The following is a 17,939-nucleotide window of genomic DNA, read 5'->3' as shown; positions in this document are numbered from 1 at the left end:
GTACTTTCAGGTACTAAAGAAAGAAATAGAATCTGTACTGACCCTGAGTGTTGGTTAAATTTTTAAGATCAGTCATTGTATCATTTTGATTATTGTTTTTTAAAAAATTCATTATAAACTCTCCTTTCTGTTCACTCTCCCTGCAGTTTAAGAAATAGAATATTACAAATAAACGTGAAGCCCCCCTTTGTACTCTAATTCAGTTTTTCCTTACCTCCCCGCAAATGTAACTGCTCTCTTCAATTTAATTTTTTTCTTTTTCTCTAATTTTTTAAAAGAAAAATCTCATATTGTGGTATGTACTAATTTATGTAATTTTAAAGAGTGATTTAGTTTTTGAGATATGTGTATACAGACCAGTAGAACAGAATAGAGTCCAGATGAAAACCCTCACCTTTTGATTACGTCATACTGTGTGACAAGGGTGGTGATGCAGATAAGGGGGGGATAAGAAAGGCTGTCGAGTAAATGATGCTGGGACAGTTGTTTCCTGAGACAGGAGAAATTGGATCCCTATTTGACACTGTAATCAGAAGTAAGTAACTTCAGCCTATTTAAAGACCTAAACATGGAAAAGCAGAATTAAAGAACTTAGGGAAACAATATGGGTGAATATTTTAATACTCAGTGGGGAAGAATTTCTTAAATAAGGTCTATAAAATAGTGGTGGATACAATGACATTGAAGTTTGAAACTTCCGGGCAAAGGAAGAACAAAGAAATAATATCCTGGATATCTTGTAAAGAATTCTGTACATCAGTTTAGAAAAAGGACAGTCTCATAGAGAAGTGGCCAGAAAACATTAACGAACAATTATCAGAAGAGAAAACTTGACTAGACAGCAAAGAGCTGCTGAAGGATTTGTATTATGGCAAATTATGTCATTTTAGGGAAATATGCAAACTAGATAGTTGGATAGGTGTTGGGGTGAAGATAACTGGAGACAAAGAAATCAATTTCTATTGGTATTATATGTTCTCTAGTGGAAGGTTTATGCTTAATACCCATAAAATTTGTAAACAAAGGAAAAATGATTAAAATCAATTAGGAGCTATATAAATTCCCTAAAATGATCTGTATGCATATAACTTAACAGTGTACTCTTCTTTGATATTTTTTCTTTCATTCACTGAGAACTTTTTGTATTTTTAGACCTGAAGATTCTGTGTTGTCATTATGAAGTATAAATTACCTACTTTTCGATTAATATTCAGTCACAATAGAGTACGATTTAAGTGCTAGTAACTGTTACAAACTCCTGCTGTACTATGCGCTGTTTATGTGTGTGGTGATGCTATGTGTGTTCCTGTTTAGAAGACTGATTTGTTTTTATTTCTATTTATAAAATACGGATTATTTTGATTTTTATTTTTGTACAAAGGTAGTGGTGGGACTGTACCACAAAGGTGACTGTTAAAATAGCCTTTGTAACTACTGGTATTTATAGAGCATGCTTAGACAGAAACGCCTCCTGCTCTGCTGTTGGGTCTTGCCAGGGTGGCTCCTGCTGGCCTCGTTCCAGGCTGCTGTCGCTCCAGGCTAGGGGAGAACTGGACCATGGAAGTGAGACTCTCCCAGGTTAGGTAGGGGAGGGAAGGACTCTGATTCTTTCTAGGGCTGAATCTTAGCATCTCAGCTCCCCTAAGAACGGGAAGGTGAGAAACCAATTCAAGAATAAGTGTAAGAGGGGAATGTAAATCCTCCTGTTTAATTTGCCTGTTGATCTAAAAACTGGAAGACTGGATTCACTATTCCGTTTTTATTTTAACGACACTGGAATCAGATCTTCTCTAATCTTAAAGTCATGTGAAATTTAATTTTAATTGTTGTTTTGTTTTGTTTTAGAGATTGATTTATTTGTTGGGGGAGGAGGGAGAGCACGAGGATCTCAGGTAGACTCCCCGCTGAGCTCAGAGCCCAGTGAGGGGCTGTCTTACACCCTGAGATCACGACCTGAACCGAAATCAAGAGTGAAGGCCACCCAGGCATCCCTAATTTAATTGTTAAAAGATGAGACTGAAGATTTTACAAAGAGTGGTAGATGAGGAGTAGGGAGATTTGAGGCTGGCCCTTTAAACCCTGTGTGTCATGTCATCTCCACACATAGAACAAGAGAGTTGGACCAGAAACAGCTTTTCTTTTTTTTTTTTTTTTAAAGAGAGATCACAAGCAGGCAGAGAGAGAGAGGAGGAAGCAGGCTCCCCGCCGAGCAGAGAGCCTGATGTGGGGCTCGATCCCAGGACCCTGAGATCAAGAACCGAGCAGAAGGCAGCGGCTCAACCCAGTGAGCCACCCAGACGCTTTTTAATGGTTTTGGTTTTGTCCACCTCTGACATTATTCTACAGTGTTAAACTGGATATATTATTATTAGTATTTGTGGTGAACTATATATATATATTCTTACTTTGTTTTATAGTACTTTATTATAATTTTTATTAACCATATTATAATTTTGTTTTATATCCTAGGGCTATTATAGTTCTGAGGATTTTTTTTTTTTTTTTTCCTAGAGAAAAGCTAAAAAAGATCTGAGGAGATAGTATGGGTCTTTTGTCCTTAAAACATTTTCATAAGTGTCCACCAAGAAAAATGAGAGACAGGGACTGAAGTGATAATTAAATCTTTATGGTGGACATTTTTAGAAAAATGCTTTAAAAACTTCCCTAGCCTGGGTGGCTCAGTTCGTTAAGTGTGTGACTCTTGATTTCAGCTCAGGTCATGATCTCAGGGTTGTGAGATCAAGCCCAGCATCAGTCTCTGTGCTGAGCCCAGGAGTTGGCTTGCAGTCCTCTCTTTCTCCCTCTCCCTGTGCCCCTTGCCTCTGTGCTCAGGCACTCTCCCTCTCTCGAAAAAAAAAAAATTCTTAAAAACTTCCCCTTGTCCAACTGTAAATAACTTATTCTTCATATACTCATATTTTCACATATATTTGTACTGTGAACATAGGTGAGAAAAGAGAACAGTAATTTTGGTTCACTTTTTTCAGTTAATGATGAGTAATAATTTTCCTTTTTCTTTTTGAAGGTGATATGGAAAGCCCCGTGTTTGCACTTCCCCTGCTCTTAAAAATGGAACCCGTCATTGAAAAGCTCTTCATGTATTCTTTCTCTTGGAACTTTGAATGTTCACAGTGTGGACACAAGTATCAAAATAGGTTAGTTTTTCTCTTTTTTAAAAATGGACATACTTTATTGAAAATGGTTCCAAATAATAAAATTTGAATAAAACTTGGCTTCCATTTATAACACTGCTCTCTCCCCTAGAAGAATAAAAATCCATGGTTTGCTGGATTATTAATGAGTAGGAGTTTTCTTAAGAAGTTCTTCAGTGGAAGGGGGAGACAAATGGGAAGAGTAATCTATTCCCCTCACAGCTCCCCCTCTGGACTCCCTGCTGCATAAGAATACTTCTTAGAATTCCTTGAAATGATAGTGTTTCGTTTGTTCCTCTGTTAGCAACTAGGGTTTTTGTTAGTTACGTTTTTAAACATCATGGAAACTAATTTGAGGCTCTCGGAGCCTCACAGCAGTTTTGAGAAGTAACCTAGGCTCTCCCATTCGTCCATGAAACACCAGCCACCGCCAGAATCCTCTTGCATACGAGCTCTCTCAGCCTGCTTTCTTATTTCCTGATGCCCTTGGGTGAGGATTACAGGGATCATGAGTGATACACTCTTATCATTTTATGCCCTGAGATTGGGACTTGGGAACAACTACGGAGAAGAAACCAGCAGCGGATTTCTTTTGCTTCCTTATTCTGACCACATAACAGAGAGCGTAGATTTTAGAAGAGGAGTCAGGGAAAGTTTCCAACACTCAGAGAAAGTTGCTGGCTGGCAGTTAAAAAGATTACCAAACTGGTTCTGCTGGTCATTTATTCAAATTACTATAATAGAAATCAGTCCTTTCCTCTTTTCTTACCTACTAGCAAATTAGAAAATTTAAATAAAAATGTGAGAGAAAACTATTGCTTAGATATTCATTATTTAAATTGAGATTATTTTTGGTAGGTAGTGGTAAATCAAGGAGAGTCAAGTCTGAGAGGATGTTTCAGGGAATACACACGACAGAACCCAGAATTTTTTTTTTTTTTTTTTTTAACATCAGTTAACTCAAAAGTATTATAGCAGAGTAAGGATAACCATTTCAGTCTCATCGAGGACTTAAAAATAATTTTCTGTGAGTATAAGGATGAGTATTTCCTGGCCTTCTATCACTGATTTATATAAATTAATCTGATTTTTCCTCATTTGACACATGTGGAAAGTGAACCTTGAAAGGTGTTAAATAGGTAGGCAGGGCCCTAGGTGACACAATACTAAGTGACAAAATTCAGGCTTAGGTTTCCCGTCCTCAGACTTTCCTACTCACTGTGGTATACTCCTTAATCACCACCTGGATTTTAAATAATATAAACGAGCTTGATGATTAAAATCGGCTTAATTAAAGCTTTTCCAAAATCCACATCTGAGTTGTTGGGCTTTTCATTGAGTATATTTTATGTGCCAGGAACTCAATAGAAATCCTGGCCAAATTCAGACTAGTTAGTTAGGGAGATAACATATAAACACATAATTGAGGGCCAGTGACTTAGTAATTATTTTTGATCTGTTGGATGCATTAAGTTACTTTGAATGCAGAATGTTAAGTGCATTTTGGAGGAGTATATAAAAAACTGACGATTCATGGGAAAGAAGCCCTGGCATTTGGGGTTGCTTTTTTTTTTTTTTTTTTAATTGCTTTGTTCTAAAAATAAATAGAGGAAAAGCTAAAATGAAGTGACATTTCATTAAATATATCTTAGTATATATATCATAGTTGAAAACATTTACACTAAATCTGATGGGGGAATATCCAGCAAACTCATGGTTTTGTGCTGCTGTTTTTAGGGCCAGTTTAAGATCTTTTACTTGATTTACAGCGTACATTTTGGAGGCAGTTTAAAAATGTGGTATTTGGAGTCAGACTCCCAGTCTCAGGTCTGTCATTTATCATCTGATACGCTCTCTGTATTTCACTTTCCTCATCTGTAAAATGGGGAGAGGAATGGTACCTGCCACTTAAGGTTGTTTGGGAGACGAGTGCTTAGCACAGTGCCCCACTTTTGCACATGGTAAGTGCTCAGAAGTGTTCATTGTCAATGTGGAGCCTTAACGTTTATTTGCTGAGACAGACTCCTTTCTGTAGACTAAAATACAGGAGCCTTTACTCAGCAGTCATCTGTGAGAATCAAGAATTTAGTAGAGGGGCACCTGGGTGGCTCAGTAGGTTAAAGCCTCTGCCTTCTGCTGGGGTCATGATCCCAGGGTCCTGGGATCGAGCCCCGCATTGGGCTCTGAGCTCAGCGGGGAGCCTGCTTCCCTTCCTCTCTCTCTGCCTGCCTCTCTCCCTACTTGTGATCTCTATCTGTCAAATCAATCAATCAATAAATAAAATCTTTAAAAAAAAAATTTAGTAGAAATAAGTCATTCAATTTTAGTGATAACTTTATGTCATTTTGCTTTTAGAATGTTAGCTTCCCTGAGAATTGGTATATTTGTAACAGCCTATGCTTATTTCACTTATGATTGAACAGTATTTGTTATTGTTTATTAAAAAAGCCAGTGCCTTTTAGGTAATTAATTGCTCTCTTAAAGGTATTTTTATCGAGGTGAATCCAGTTGAGATACAGTGTACCACTTTAAATACCATCTTTTTAGGTGCCTGTTGCTGTCAGGTATTTTGGCTAAAGAGCAAATTTATAACTTTTGTAACCTGTAAAAACAAAATTATTTCACCACTGGTATTCTGATTTTTTAAGATCAAGAGAATTGAGGTGTATGGATTCCTGATTGTATATTTGGAAATGCCTTTTTTTTGGTTTTGGTTGTCAATATGGATAGCTGGATTGTGAATTTTGTAAGTAAGGGTGAACTCTTAATAAATTTGGAAACAGTGGTTCTCAGCTGGGGTAATTTTGCACCTCCTGGGACATTTAGCAGTGTTTGGAGCTAATGGTTGCTATACTTGGAGCATCTAGTGGGTAGAGGTCAGGGATGATGCTGGACATCTCAGAACACAGGAGAAATGCCTCACGGCCAAGAATTACCCAGTGCAAAATGTCAGTGGCATTGCTCTTGAGAAACCCTGCTTTGAACATTCTCTTCATCTCAGAACTGAAAGAATAGTATGTAATTATGGTGGAGAGTCCTCACAGAGAGCTTTACTGTGGTTTGGAAAGAACATTAGCATATTAATTTATTACATGGTGGGGATAGGAAAATATGAATAAACAAAGCAAGGTTTAGGCATTTGTTTAAAGTGAAGTAAATGAATTTAAATGAATTTAAGTTACGTCTTCTTTTTTTGCAGACATATGAAGAATCTGGTCACTTTTACAAATGTCATCCCTGAGTGGCACCCACTTAATGCTGCCCATTTTGGTCCATGTAACATTTGCAGCAATAAGTCACAGATCAGAAAAATGGTATTGGAAAAGTGAGTTAAAATTGCCTTACTCTTTTTAGAACAAAATGAAGGTGAATTTAATGTGTAGAATTGCAAGTGATGACTACACCTACTTTTCAGAAGTGTGAGTTAAATAACATAGTTACAGATTACAAAAATGCCTCGCTATCAAGAACTCTGGCCAGTAAGCAAACTGTCCCAGACAAAATACCCCTGAAGAGCTCTCTTACGGTGATTGTCTGACCCCACTCTCCTGGTGCCTTTCCTTCGTTTGCTTTTTTTCTCCCTTTAAGGATCCTCATCTTCAGTCTTGCTCTCCTCTGCCAACTGCCTGGAGTCTCTAGAATTCTTAGATTACCTTAAATCTAATTTCAAAAACTAAGATGACTCAACAGTGAACCACAGGCTCATCTGTCTGAATTCCCATCTTCTCCCAGAACTCGAGCTGCTAATTCTTTATTCTCTTGTAAGCTTTCTCTGCCTTTGAGCAGATGTGTTTTTACTATATTTTGCCAGCTCTTCTGTTTGTTTTCAATGGGACCACTGGTTGGAATTACCTTGTTCTAAAATTGCTACCAGAAGCCCCATACTTCAAACGCAGAGGTCGGTTCCTCCTACCTCCTCTCCGTTAATCTTCTACTTCACACCGTTAAGGGACGATGTACTTTGACATTTCAGAAAAGTGCTTATTCTACCTTTATATAGTCTTCTCCTTTTATAGTAATTGAGGACTAGGGTTCTGACACCAACACCTGGGCCCCGTTTCTGTGTAACCTCTCCCTGTCCTCCTTCCTTAGGATTACATTTTTTGTTAAATCAGTACTCACTGTTTATTTTTATGAACATACATATATTCCCTCTATAGCTAAGCAGTATATATGGTTATGTTTCATTTCTTCTATAACTTCATTTTTCATGGAATTACTAATTTCCTTTTGTTTTCATTTGCCTTGTTTATGTATTTTTTTTTCAAGATTTTATTTATTTATTTGACAGAGATCACAAGTAGGCAGAGGCAGGCAGAGAGGGATAAGGGGAAGCAGGGTCCCCACCGAGCAGAGAGCCTGACGAGGGGCTCCATCCCAGGACCCCGGGATCATGACCTGAGCCGAAGGCAGAGGCCTTAACTCACTCAGCCACCCAGGCGCCCCGTTTATGTATTTTTTTAAAATTTTTATTTATTTATTTGACAGAGAGCACAAGCAGGCAGAGTAGCAGGGAGAGGGAGAAGCAGGCTCCCTGCTGAGTAAGGAGCCTAACATGGGGCTCTATCCCGGGACCCTAGGATCATGACCTGAGCCAATGGCAGTTGCTTGACCTACTGAGCCACCCAGGTGCCCCTTTGTCTATTTTTTCCAAGTTCTTCAGACACTCATCAATAAATTTTTCAAGCACTTAAATGTTTCCCAATTTTTTAATCTTCGTCTTCCCCCCCATCACCCTTTTTTTTCTAGAAACCTTTCTTCTGCCACCTTCCATCCTTCTGCTCTAGTGTTCCAATTTATACTGGTTCCTCTCTGCATCTGGTGCATGGGGGTGCTCTTTATACACTCTTTCTGTTCCTATCCAGTTTTTAGCTCAGGGCCTTACCCCCACATTCTTCAACATCGGTCACCTATCAGTATTGCATCTTCTGGAGGTTCTGTGGGGTGGGTAAGTTGTTCTCATCAGTGTACCCACTCCATAGCTCTCATGTCATCACTTTCCCTAGTCTGCTAAGCTACCACTTTACCATTTCCTTTTTGCCTTCAAAATATTTGTTGCCATCCTGTACTAGACAGTTGGGCTGCTTGAGGCTTCCTGGTTTATGTAATTTAATCTAACAGTTACACCTGCTTTTTCTCAAGGGCCAGCATTCAGGATAAACTTAGACTGCTCTTTTGTTTGATGTGTTATTTGGTTGCATTGCAAAGTACAAGTTTTAATTACACAAATATGTTGTTTTACTTATATGAAACACTCGTGCTCTGATCTGGCAGTGTATCCATTAGATGTAAGTGTTTCACTGTGAAATGTGTTTAGAGTTCTAATGGGTCAGTTTGGAAACAGAATTGATAGTTTGGATATTTACTATATTGAAAAGAGGTTCTGTGGGGGGTTTGCATAGTATGTAAAATTTCCCTTACATTTTAAATGACAAGGTCTTTTTAAAGTTCTCTGTAGTTTTTTACTTTGAAATTCATAGTCTTGATTTGTTGATGTCTAATGGAATTTAGAAACAAATTTAATATAGTCTTTAAGGTTAACTTAAAAGTAATTAGGTCCATCATGATATCATGCATAATTCAACTTTCAGCATTCTAAAAACTAATAGTATTTATAAGTTCCCTGAACACCTTGTCTCAGGCAGTACTCATCTCTAATACGTTTCCATTAGAAAAAGTCCATTGGTAAATGAAGGAGATCTATCAGATTCGGGTCTGCAACTTTAAATTATTTAGGAATTATACTCAGAGCATGGTAACATGAGGCACCAACTTAGAATCTGATTTAATTTTACTTCACAGACTCTTAAGATGAACCTCATTACTGCCATGATCACCTCTAGGAGTCTGGTCACACACTATCCTGGATTGTCATTTGAGAAGTTTATTTATATAAACTTCTTTTTTTTTTTAAAAAAAAAAACCATTGTTAATAGTAATTTTTTTTTTTAAACAACTGTAAAGGTTAGGAGAGGGTAGGAGGAAAAATTAGATGTTTCTGATCTGTACTTACAGGCCTCTTAAAGTGTCATCATTAAGTATTAATGATTTTGACACTTTCTTCCAAGCAGATGAACTAAATCATCTCCTACAAAAGTTTGGATGGAATATTGATACATAAAATAGTTAAAATTGTATTTGTTAATTAAATCTTTATTGTGTGGCAGAAAATGATTTATTATTTTATGAGATCCTTGAACTTACCTCCAAAGAATACAGTTACAAATCTTTGTTGAACAGTTGAATTTTTCTGAAGTATTTTGTTTTTAATTAATATGAACAGTTCTAATTATTTTAATTACATCTGATTTTACTCATATATTTCATCTTTTGTCATAGAATCTGAAATAGGAAATCGTTCAGTGATGTAATTAGATCTAAAATATAATGAGGTTTAAAAATTATATTTGCAGATTCTTTTGCCTAAAGCCTACATTATTACAGTTCAGAAATACATATATGCACATTGTTAAATTTGCATTTTCTAAAATATGAGTTACTACTTTACATTAGTTGGGATAAAAATAAAACACACATCCTCCAGGCCATTTGCACAAGACTTGGGCTCCTTTTTGTGGGACAGGGATTTGGTGTTTCCCTGCTGTCTGTGGGTAGCAGGGCAGTTGGCACAGTTCCCCTGCTGCTTTCTCTAGTTCTGTTTTCTCTCTTTTCCTAAGGGTAGATCCATATCCATATAATAGGAGGGAGTTTAACCTAAAGTTGGGGAGGTAAATGCAAATGGAGCTTGGCTTGAAATCTCCTGTGACTCTCACTCCAGTTCTGTTAACTCATCCTACCCAGTTTTTTTATGGTTGAGTCAGTACCTAACTTGATCCTCTCATCTCTGAGCATCATCTTTGACATGCCAGGCATTGTATGTAGGAAGAAACCTGAAACAAAATCTATTACCAAACTAGGAATAAAGTTCTACCCTCAACTAAAGTGCTTCGGTATGAGCTAAGCTGGATTTTTGGTAGGAGAGACCTGTGACTTTTAGGGAACACTAGAGTCTAGGGGACCCAGAGAAGAAAATTAACTAGAAAAGGATGAGGGGCATATGCTTTTATTTGTTGAATCCAAAATACCATGATTTATAAGTTGCACCAGGTTTTAAATAAGCCATTAAGAAAGAAATGCTGCATATTTAACACTTCTGTGTTTAACTCACACAAAGAAGGCAGGAAGTTCATGAATTTGCATAGTCTAGTGATAAAAAAGAGAATGTTTTAGTAACTAGACTCAGAAGATATCTTGGGGGCACCTGGGTGGCTCAGTCAGTTGGGCATCTGCTTTTGGCTCAGGTCATGATCCCAAACTCTTGGGATCGAGTCCCGTGTCCGGCTCACTGCTCAGCAGGAAGTCTGCTTCTCTTTCTCCTCTCTTTCTGTGCGTGCTATCTAGCTCTCACTCTTTCTCAAATAAAATGAAGATATCTTGAAAAGGTATCTATCACATGAGACCAGGAGAATTAAATACTAGTACTTACAGAGTCATGCGGTTGCCTAAGCCCTGCATATCCAGCTGTGAGAACAGATCTCTAGTTTCATTGTAGATTATTGATTCAGAGACACACTCTTCACATATTAACATTTGAAATGGGAGTACATCTAAGAATTGATGGCATAGTAGAGTTTAGTTGGCAGTTTTTTTTCCTAGTGGTATATACTATAATCAGTGGTATCTTAGATCAGTTAAGTAGATATGATAAAAATAAAAAGGGGGGGTAGCATTATAGACAGTTTTGCAGGACTTTATTTATAGGTACTTAAATTTTGAAAAGTTGATTATTCCTCTAACATGATTGGCAAGAGATAACTTACTAATTATTCCTTATCAGTCGGAGTAGTCTGCATTTTGGACATTTACTCAGGTTCATCTCAGCTGAATAAATTTTGATAAGCTAAATAAGTTTGACAGCTATTTAAATATGGGGAAAAGAGATACTTGACATTTTTCTTAAATCCTGAGACCTTTGTTAAATTTGGTTATTTGAGGCCCATCATTAGATTCTGTGTTCTGGTTTGATATGTTACTGTAATGGTAAAGTGTATTTTTGAAATTGTGAATTCTTAAAGTTTTAGTAAATCAGCCACTATGTTGTATTTTCTTTATTTTAGGTACAAATTAAACTTTCTAAGTAAAAGTTTTACTTTGATGGACCCCTCTGCTTCTGGAGATAACAGTGAAATAGGCCAAATGATTAGCATATTGAGGTTTTTTAAAGTTTATTTCAATGTCTTGTGTTTGTTACTTTGTTTCCAATATTACTTATCTAACAGAAGTAATTCATTTAGGCACTAGATGCCCAAGGAAATTCTAAAAGGTCTGGATTTTTCCCTGTGATTTTTACAGAGTAGTTGTTATCAAGAGATCTTTAAGCCAAAACAGCATTGTGGCTTACAGAGCAATTTTTGTTTAATGGTTTTGTGTTAGAGCCTTATTGCATGATGGCTCCAACTGTCACTGATACCATTTTGAGAAGAGTTTACTGTTACATACTTAACAGAGTGCGTTCTCCATTTCTAATTAAGGCATACATCTGGAGGTTCTCAAGAAAAATTAGTGCAGTTAGCCTTGAAAGTGTTATATAGGACTTCCTTACTTCAGACCATCTTTTTTATAACCAGGCACAGGGCATTACATTTGCTTGACTTCACTTGCCTTTCTCTCCCACAGAGTGTCTCCCGTATTCATGTTGCACTTTGTGGAAGGCTTGCCACATAATGACTTGCAGCACTATTCATTTCATTTTGAAGGCTGTCTTTATCAAATAACTTCAGTAATTCAGTACCAGGCAAATAATCATTTTATAACATGGACCTTAGATGCGGATGGTAAGTATTTAAACCGTTTTCTTTTGTGATAATAGGCATGGGGGCCAAACCCCAGATAATTTTTTTTTTTTTTAAAGGCAAACTTTCCTTTGACTCTTTTTCTCCTCTGACTTATTGCCCTTGTCTTTAATTCTTTCTCCCCCTCCTCTCCTCTGTCACTGTGGTTTAGAATCACTCCTGTCTTTCCTTTGTATATGTATGGGTGTACATATGCATAGTTCTTTTCTAGACAGAAAAAGTGATCATACAATGCTGTTGGTTTACAGTTTGCTTTTTCCCACTTAGTACGTTTGCTTTTACTCCATGAGTAATACATGTTCAGTATAGAAGAATGAATGGTGGTGATTTTGATTTTTTTTTTAGGTAAATGACCATGTGATTCTAAAAAGAAAGTGCAACATACTGAAAGTTTTTAATTGAGAAAGAACAAAAACAAATTTGCTTAGTTTGCAGTTGTTAGTAATATAAATAAAAGTAAACATTCACTGGGTGCCTGGCTGGCTCACTCATTAGAGCATGTGACTGTTGATCTCAGGGTCATGAGTTCAAGTCCCACATTGGGCATGGAGCTTCCTTAAAAAGAAAAAAATACTGAAAAAAAGAAAACATCTGTTTCTAGGACTATGAAATAGAATATCTGAAATCCATAATTTATCCAAGATAAAGCCTTTATTTATAAACGTTTCAGTAGAAGGCTAAATAGTACAACTCATAATTTTTGCTAAGTTTTTCCTTCCACTTAGCTAATATGATTTAATACTGAGTTTGTTTTTCTTAAAATGTTCACTTTGTCTTAAACAAGATCACTCAGTCCCATAAAGAGTTATATCAGGCTGTTGATAAGAGGTCTCTTTGATATTTTTCTTTTTCTTTTTTCTGTTTTTTGGACACTTTTCATACTTGATATTTTCATCTTGGGGATAGTTGGGGTGGATGACAAAATAATGTGTTATAAAAGCACCTTGCAAACTGAAACTCCCGTTACAAATACTATCTCCTTAAAGTTTTACCCTACTTCAGAATTTGGGGGGAAGTGGTTCTCAATAACATAAGCAAAAACTAAAAAGGTAACTTAATTTAATTTTTTACTGCATTCCAGGGAATCTCAAATCCTTTTCAGGTAGGTTAAATGGTTATATGGTTCCCCTCCCTGACAACATATAAAAATCATGGTTACTTTATAAAAAATGTCTTGGCTCTCTCCTGTCATTGAATCAGTGTCTGGGGATTAGGCCCAGCTGTGACTCAAATAATTCTAATGTGCATGTGTGGTGGTGAACCACTAAAGTAAGCAAACAAAAGACTCAAAGTTTTAATGGGTTTAGAAGAGGAAATAGTAGGTTTGTGTGGTTTGTAAAGGTGTATCCATATAAACTTAGTGAATGGTTTTTTGAGGGGGGTTTTTGTGTGTAGGAGGTTAACCTCTTCCTTTATAATCCATCACTTCATATTCAATTGACAAATGAGAAAACAGAAGCTCAGAAATAAACACCTAAAAACCTCTAAGTTTTCTTTTAACCAAAAAAAAAAAAAAAAAGAATAATTGAATTAAAATAAGAATTGAAACATATGTGGGTACTTGAGGGTAACAAGCTTCATTTATCTTGAAATGCCTATATATGGAAAAATTTAATCCATTTTCTAATGTTGGATAAATTGGGTGATATACTGTATTCTAAGTAACAAAAGCTAAATAGACTTCTGTCCTGATTTTCGTGGTTATTTTAGGAAAAAGTAAAAACTATCTGTTTTTCAAATTTATGGATGTTAGTCTATAACTTTTATTAGCCACATAAGGACTTTAACCTTGGCAGAGAAAAATGGTGACATAAACATAAGGCCTTGTTCTCGAGTGTTCTCCTTTGGTGGATATTCAGGGATATAGCAGATAAAATGGCTAGAAGAAAGCGAACCTCGGCTGGTGGGTTTTGAAAGTCTAACCTCATTTACTGAACTTTCCTTATCCCCAGGAAGTTGGCTGGAGTGCAATGACCTAAAAGGCCTACGTTCTGAAAGGCGAGAGAAATTTGAAGTTAGTGCTTCAGAGGTACATATTGTTATTTGGGAAAGAAAAACATCCCCAGTGACAGATAAGGCGTCTGCCTGCCCTCCACTTAAAAAGACTAATGATGAGCCTCCTTGTGGTGATGAGAAGCCAGCCTCTTCAACTCGGTGTTCTGTGGGCGATGCTGCCTCTGCTGAACCATTCTCAAGGACTCTCCCCACTGGTGTGGCAGTTGGACCTAGCACACACTCACAGGGTGAAGCTGTAGCTCTAGCTCATGGGCATCATTTACTTTCAGGTCCAGAAAGTTTGGTTGACAGTAGTATTTTATCTTTGACGCTTGAAGAAATAAAGGTTAACTCTGATGAACATTTCCTCTCAGAAAATAAACCTGTGGCCGAAAATGCAGGAGTTGGCAAAACCGATATTTTGCAATCACAAGAGTTACTAATGGCTTCTTTAGTATCAGCTCCATGTGTTGAAAAGCTTACTCAAGACCGATTCGTGGATTTAAGCTTGCCATCTCCAGTTGTAGGTGCAAACATGTGGTTGGCACAGCCGAATACGGAAGACACTGTAATTATTAAGTCTGTGAATACTGTTCATGCTACTGACTCTATAGGTGGAGTAAAGCCGGTAGAAGTTGAGGGTACAGTTGCCCTAAAGAAGGATACTCCATTAAAACACTTTGTTTCACCCAAAACTGAGAAGTTAAAACCAGAACAAGCTGTTACAGCTCAGGTATCTGATTGGAAAAAAAAATGAAACTGTGGCATCTTCTCAAACCATAACAGCGAAATCAGGACAAAATCCATCACTGAAAGAAACTCAGAAGAAACCATTTGTAGGAAGTTGGGTTAAAGGCTTATTAAGTAGGGGTGCTTCTTTTATGCCACCTTGTGTTTCAGCTCATAATAGAAACACTGTAACTGATTTGCAGCCTTCAGTTAAGGGGGCAAGTAATTTTGGTGGCTTTAAAACGAAAGGCATAAACCAAAAGGCTAACCGGCCATCCAAGAAAGCCAATAGGTGTGCAGATAAGCCACCTACAGTTAGTAACCCTCCACCAGGCCATCCATTGTCTGGTAGCACGACTTCTCATGTATGTACTGATGTTATTGCTGATACAGATGCTTTGAACAAATGTGAAAATACCTCCTATGGAACTCACCGTAGTCATGATTCTTGTGTGAAAGAAAATGGTGTTTCTTCTGCAAAACATGGAGACTCAGTTGAGGGTCAGATTCATAAACTTCGTCTAAAACTTCTTAAAAAACTTAAAGCCAAAAAGAAGAAATTAGCTGCTCTTATGTCTTCCCCTCAAAAAGGAACACCTCCAAGTGAAAATTTAGAACATGTGTCCCACTGTGGGTCTCCAAACGATTGTGAATCAATAGAAGACTTGCTAAAAGAACTACAGTATCAAATTGATACTGCTGATAATAAATCTGGGTGCACAGTTCCATACAGTAGTCAAAATCATGAAGAAATTTTAGCAGAATTACTGTCTCCTACAACTGTTGTCTCAACAGAGCACTCGGTAAATGGGGAGGCTGACTTTAGGTATTTAGAAATGGGAGTTGACCACATCCCAGCACCAGTGTCTGCTGAATTAAATGAAAATCCCCAAAACACACATCTGAGACAGGACCATAATTACTGTAGCCCCACCAAGAAAAATCTGTGTGAAGTTCAGCCAGATTCACTGACAAATAATGTCTGCATTAGGACTTTGAATTTGGAAAGTTCCATGAAGACTGATATTTTTGATGAGTTTTTTTCCACTTCAACATTAAATTCCTTAGCAAATGACACATTAGACTTACCTCATTTTGATGAATATCTCTTTGAGAATTGTTGAGTGCATGTTCTTTTTAGTTTAGTATTTATTACTGTTCTTGGAAAAACTATGTTAGTATAGTGTTTACACACTGGCCTTGTCATGAATAAAATGTAAGCTACTGAAGGTTTTACCTTTGCTTCTACTCACAAAGCATGTAATCTGTTATACAAATTAAAATGATCAAGAATTGGTTTTCCTTTTTTACTTCATTATGTATTGTAGGAGAAGGAGGATTTCAGAATGTTAAACATGAAAACTAGTGTTTAGTTTCTGGCATTTTTTATAGCTGGGTACATTAAATTTCTACATTTTAATTTAGGTTACACTGGTTCAAGAAAAATAATCGTTTGTACAAACTTAAGTCATTGTATGTGGGATATAGAATGGGTGACTGTTTGGTAATGGTTGTGTGATCATTTTAGACTCTAAGCCTGTTTGCTACACCAGTTGAATGCTGTGGAATGTAAACCGCCCCCTGTAGAGAATACAACTTCTCTATTTAGAAAAGATGGTAGGAAACCTTGTTACTAGAACTCCAAGTAATGTTACATGATTAATAAGTGATCTCTAACAGGAAAATAATCCATGTTTGTGTTGATAAGCAAAGAGTTCACATTATCATAAATACCCTCTTTCTCCCAGCACATGTATTTCTGTAAGCAAAGTGGGACACTATCCAGAAGTTCTGTATTGGAAGAAAATAATAACCAGGTGCTTAACTAGGCTTGCTATATGTTGGGTTGTGTTTTGTATGAAACACTAATTCAAACCCCAACATGTCTATGAGTGAGACCCTTTTTATCACATTTAACAGATAAAGAGCACAGAGCTTAGTAAATTGTACAGCTGGGATTGAGGAGTGTGGTTACCACAGTGCTTAGAAGCATGTGTTCCACCTGTCAGTTTTCATTAAAAGTTTGGATGCTTAAACAGCACTTCTGCTGTAGCGATTTGAGTTAGTGGTAATGGTTGCTAAGGTTTAAAGGGTGGTAGTCAGGATAGCATACTTTGCCAGGGACTCAGCACTTCATGATTGATTTGTCCAATTTACTCCCAACACACCACCCCCCTGTTAACCCCTTGTTTTCTGATTCCCAAGTACTTCATGTTTCTTGTCAGGAGAAACTGGGCAAATACAGGAAAATAGGAAGATTTTGGATCATCCCTCTTAACATTTTAGTGGTAATAACTACTGTAGACCTTTTCATTTTTTTAATACATGTAGACTTCTAAAAAATTCTGTTGTACCTATTTGTACGATCTTTTTTAATGTTTCATGAGCATTTTTCCATCTTACAGTTTTGACAGCTTTTGGATAGCTATGTTATATTACGTTGTATGAATTATCATTGTTTCACCAGTCTTTAGATTTTGAGATGGTTTGTACCATTTTATTAATTGTGCCACAGCAATGATTAAGTTTTTGCACAGACCCAGGTCTTATTTTGGGGGAGTGGAATTGCTGTGTCCCAAGATAAGCATTTTAAAGTCTTTTAATGATTGCACGATTGGCTTTTATAAACCCTCACCACCAAATAGTAGCATCGGGGGTGGAAAAAAACCTTGGCTGTTTTTATTTACATTTTCATGATTACTAGTGATTTTGAATATAACTTTGATAATCAAAGTTATATGTTTGTATAACTATCTATATAACTTTATTGGCCAGTTGTGTTTCTCTGAAGACTTGCTTGTTCATCCTTGGTATTAATTAATCATTTAAGTATTTGTATGTTTCTGGTAAATACCAAGCAGTGTTGTAAACCTCAGAGATCAAGCAGTAAAAAAATATCTTTGCCGTTGGAGGAACTTGTCTTCTAAACCAGGAAATACAGGGGCACCTGGATGGCTCAGTGGGTTAAAGCCTCTGCCTTTGGCTCTGGTCATGATCCCAGTGTCCTGGGATCAAGCCCCACATCAGCCTCTCTGCTCAGCAGGGACACTGCTTCCTCCTCCCTCTCTCTGCCTGCCTCTGCCTACTTGTGATCTCTGTCAAATAAATAAAATCTTAAAAAAAAAAAAAACACAGGAAATACATGATGTTAAGTGGTCCTAGATACTGTTGATTCTTACTTGTGGCAGTTCTGTAGTTTCCAAGAGCATTC

At 37.0% G+C, this 17,939-nt stretch overlaps 1 protein-coding gene across 1 annotated transcript in view; it reads left to right on the top strand.

Moving 5' to 3' along the window:
- USPL1 (ubiquitin specific peptidase like 1) overlaps positions 1-16,152 on the top strand; it is a 34,152-nt gene extending 18,000 nt beyond the window's left edge. Inside the window, 5 exon segments of the mRNA XM_032315427.1 lie at positions 3,026-3,155; positions 6,352-6,477; positions 11,829-11,986; positions 13,957-14,753; positions 14,755-16,152. Coding sequence (XP_032171318.1) covers positions 3,026-3,155; positions 6,352-6,477; positions 11,829-11,986; positions 13,957-14,753; positions 14,755-15,852 — 2,309 coding nt within the window. The 3' untranslated portion in view covers positions 15,853-16,152.
- Positions 16,153-17,939: the final 1,787 nt, after the last annotated feature.

The sequence above is a fragment of the Mustela erminea genome, chromosome 15 (assembly GCF_009829155.1).
Source record: "Mustela erminea isolate mMusErm1 chromosome 15, mMusErm1.Pri, whole genome shotgun sequence".
Lineage (NCBI taxonomy): Eukaryota > Metazoa > Chordata > Mammalia > Carnivora > Mustelidae > Mustela > Mustela erminea.
The sequence above is the reverse complement of the archived record's forward strand: the minus strand, read 5'-3'. Positions and strand labels throughout refer to the sequence as shown.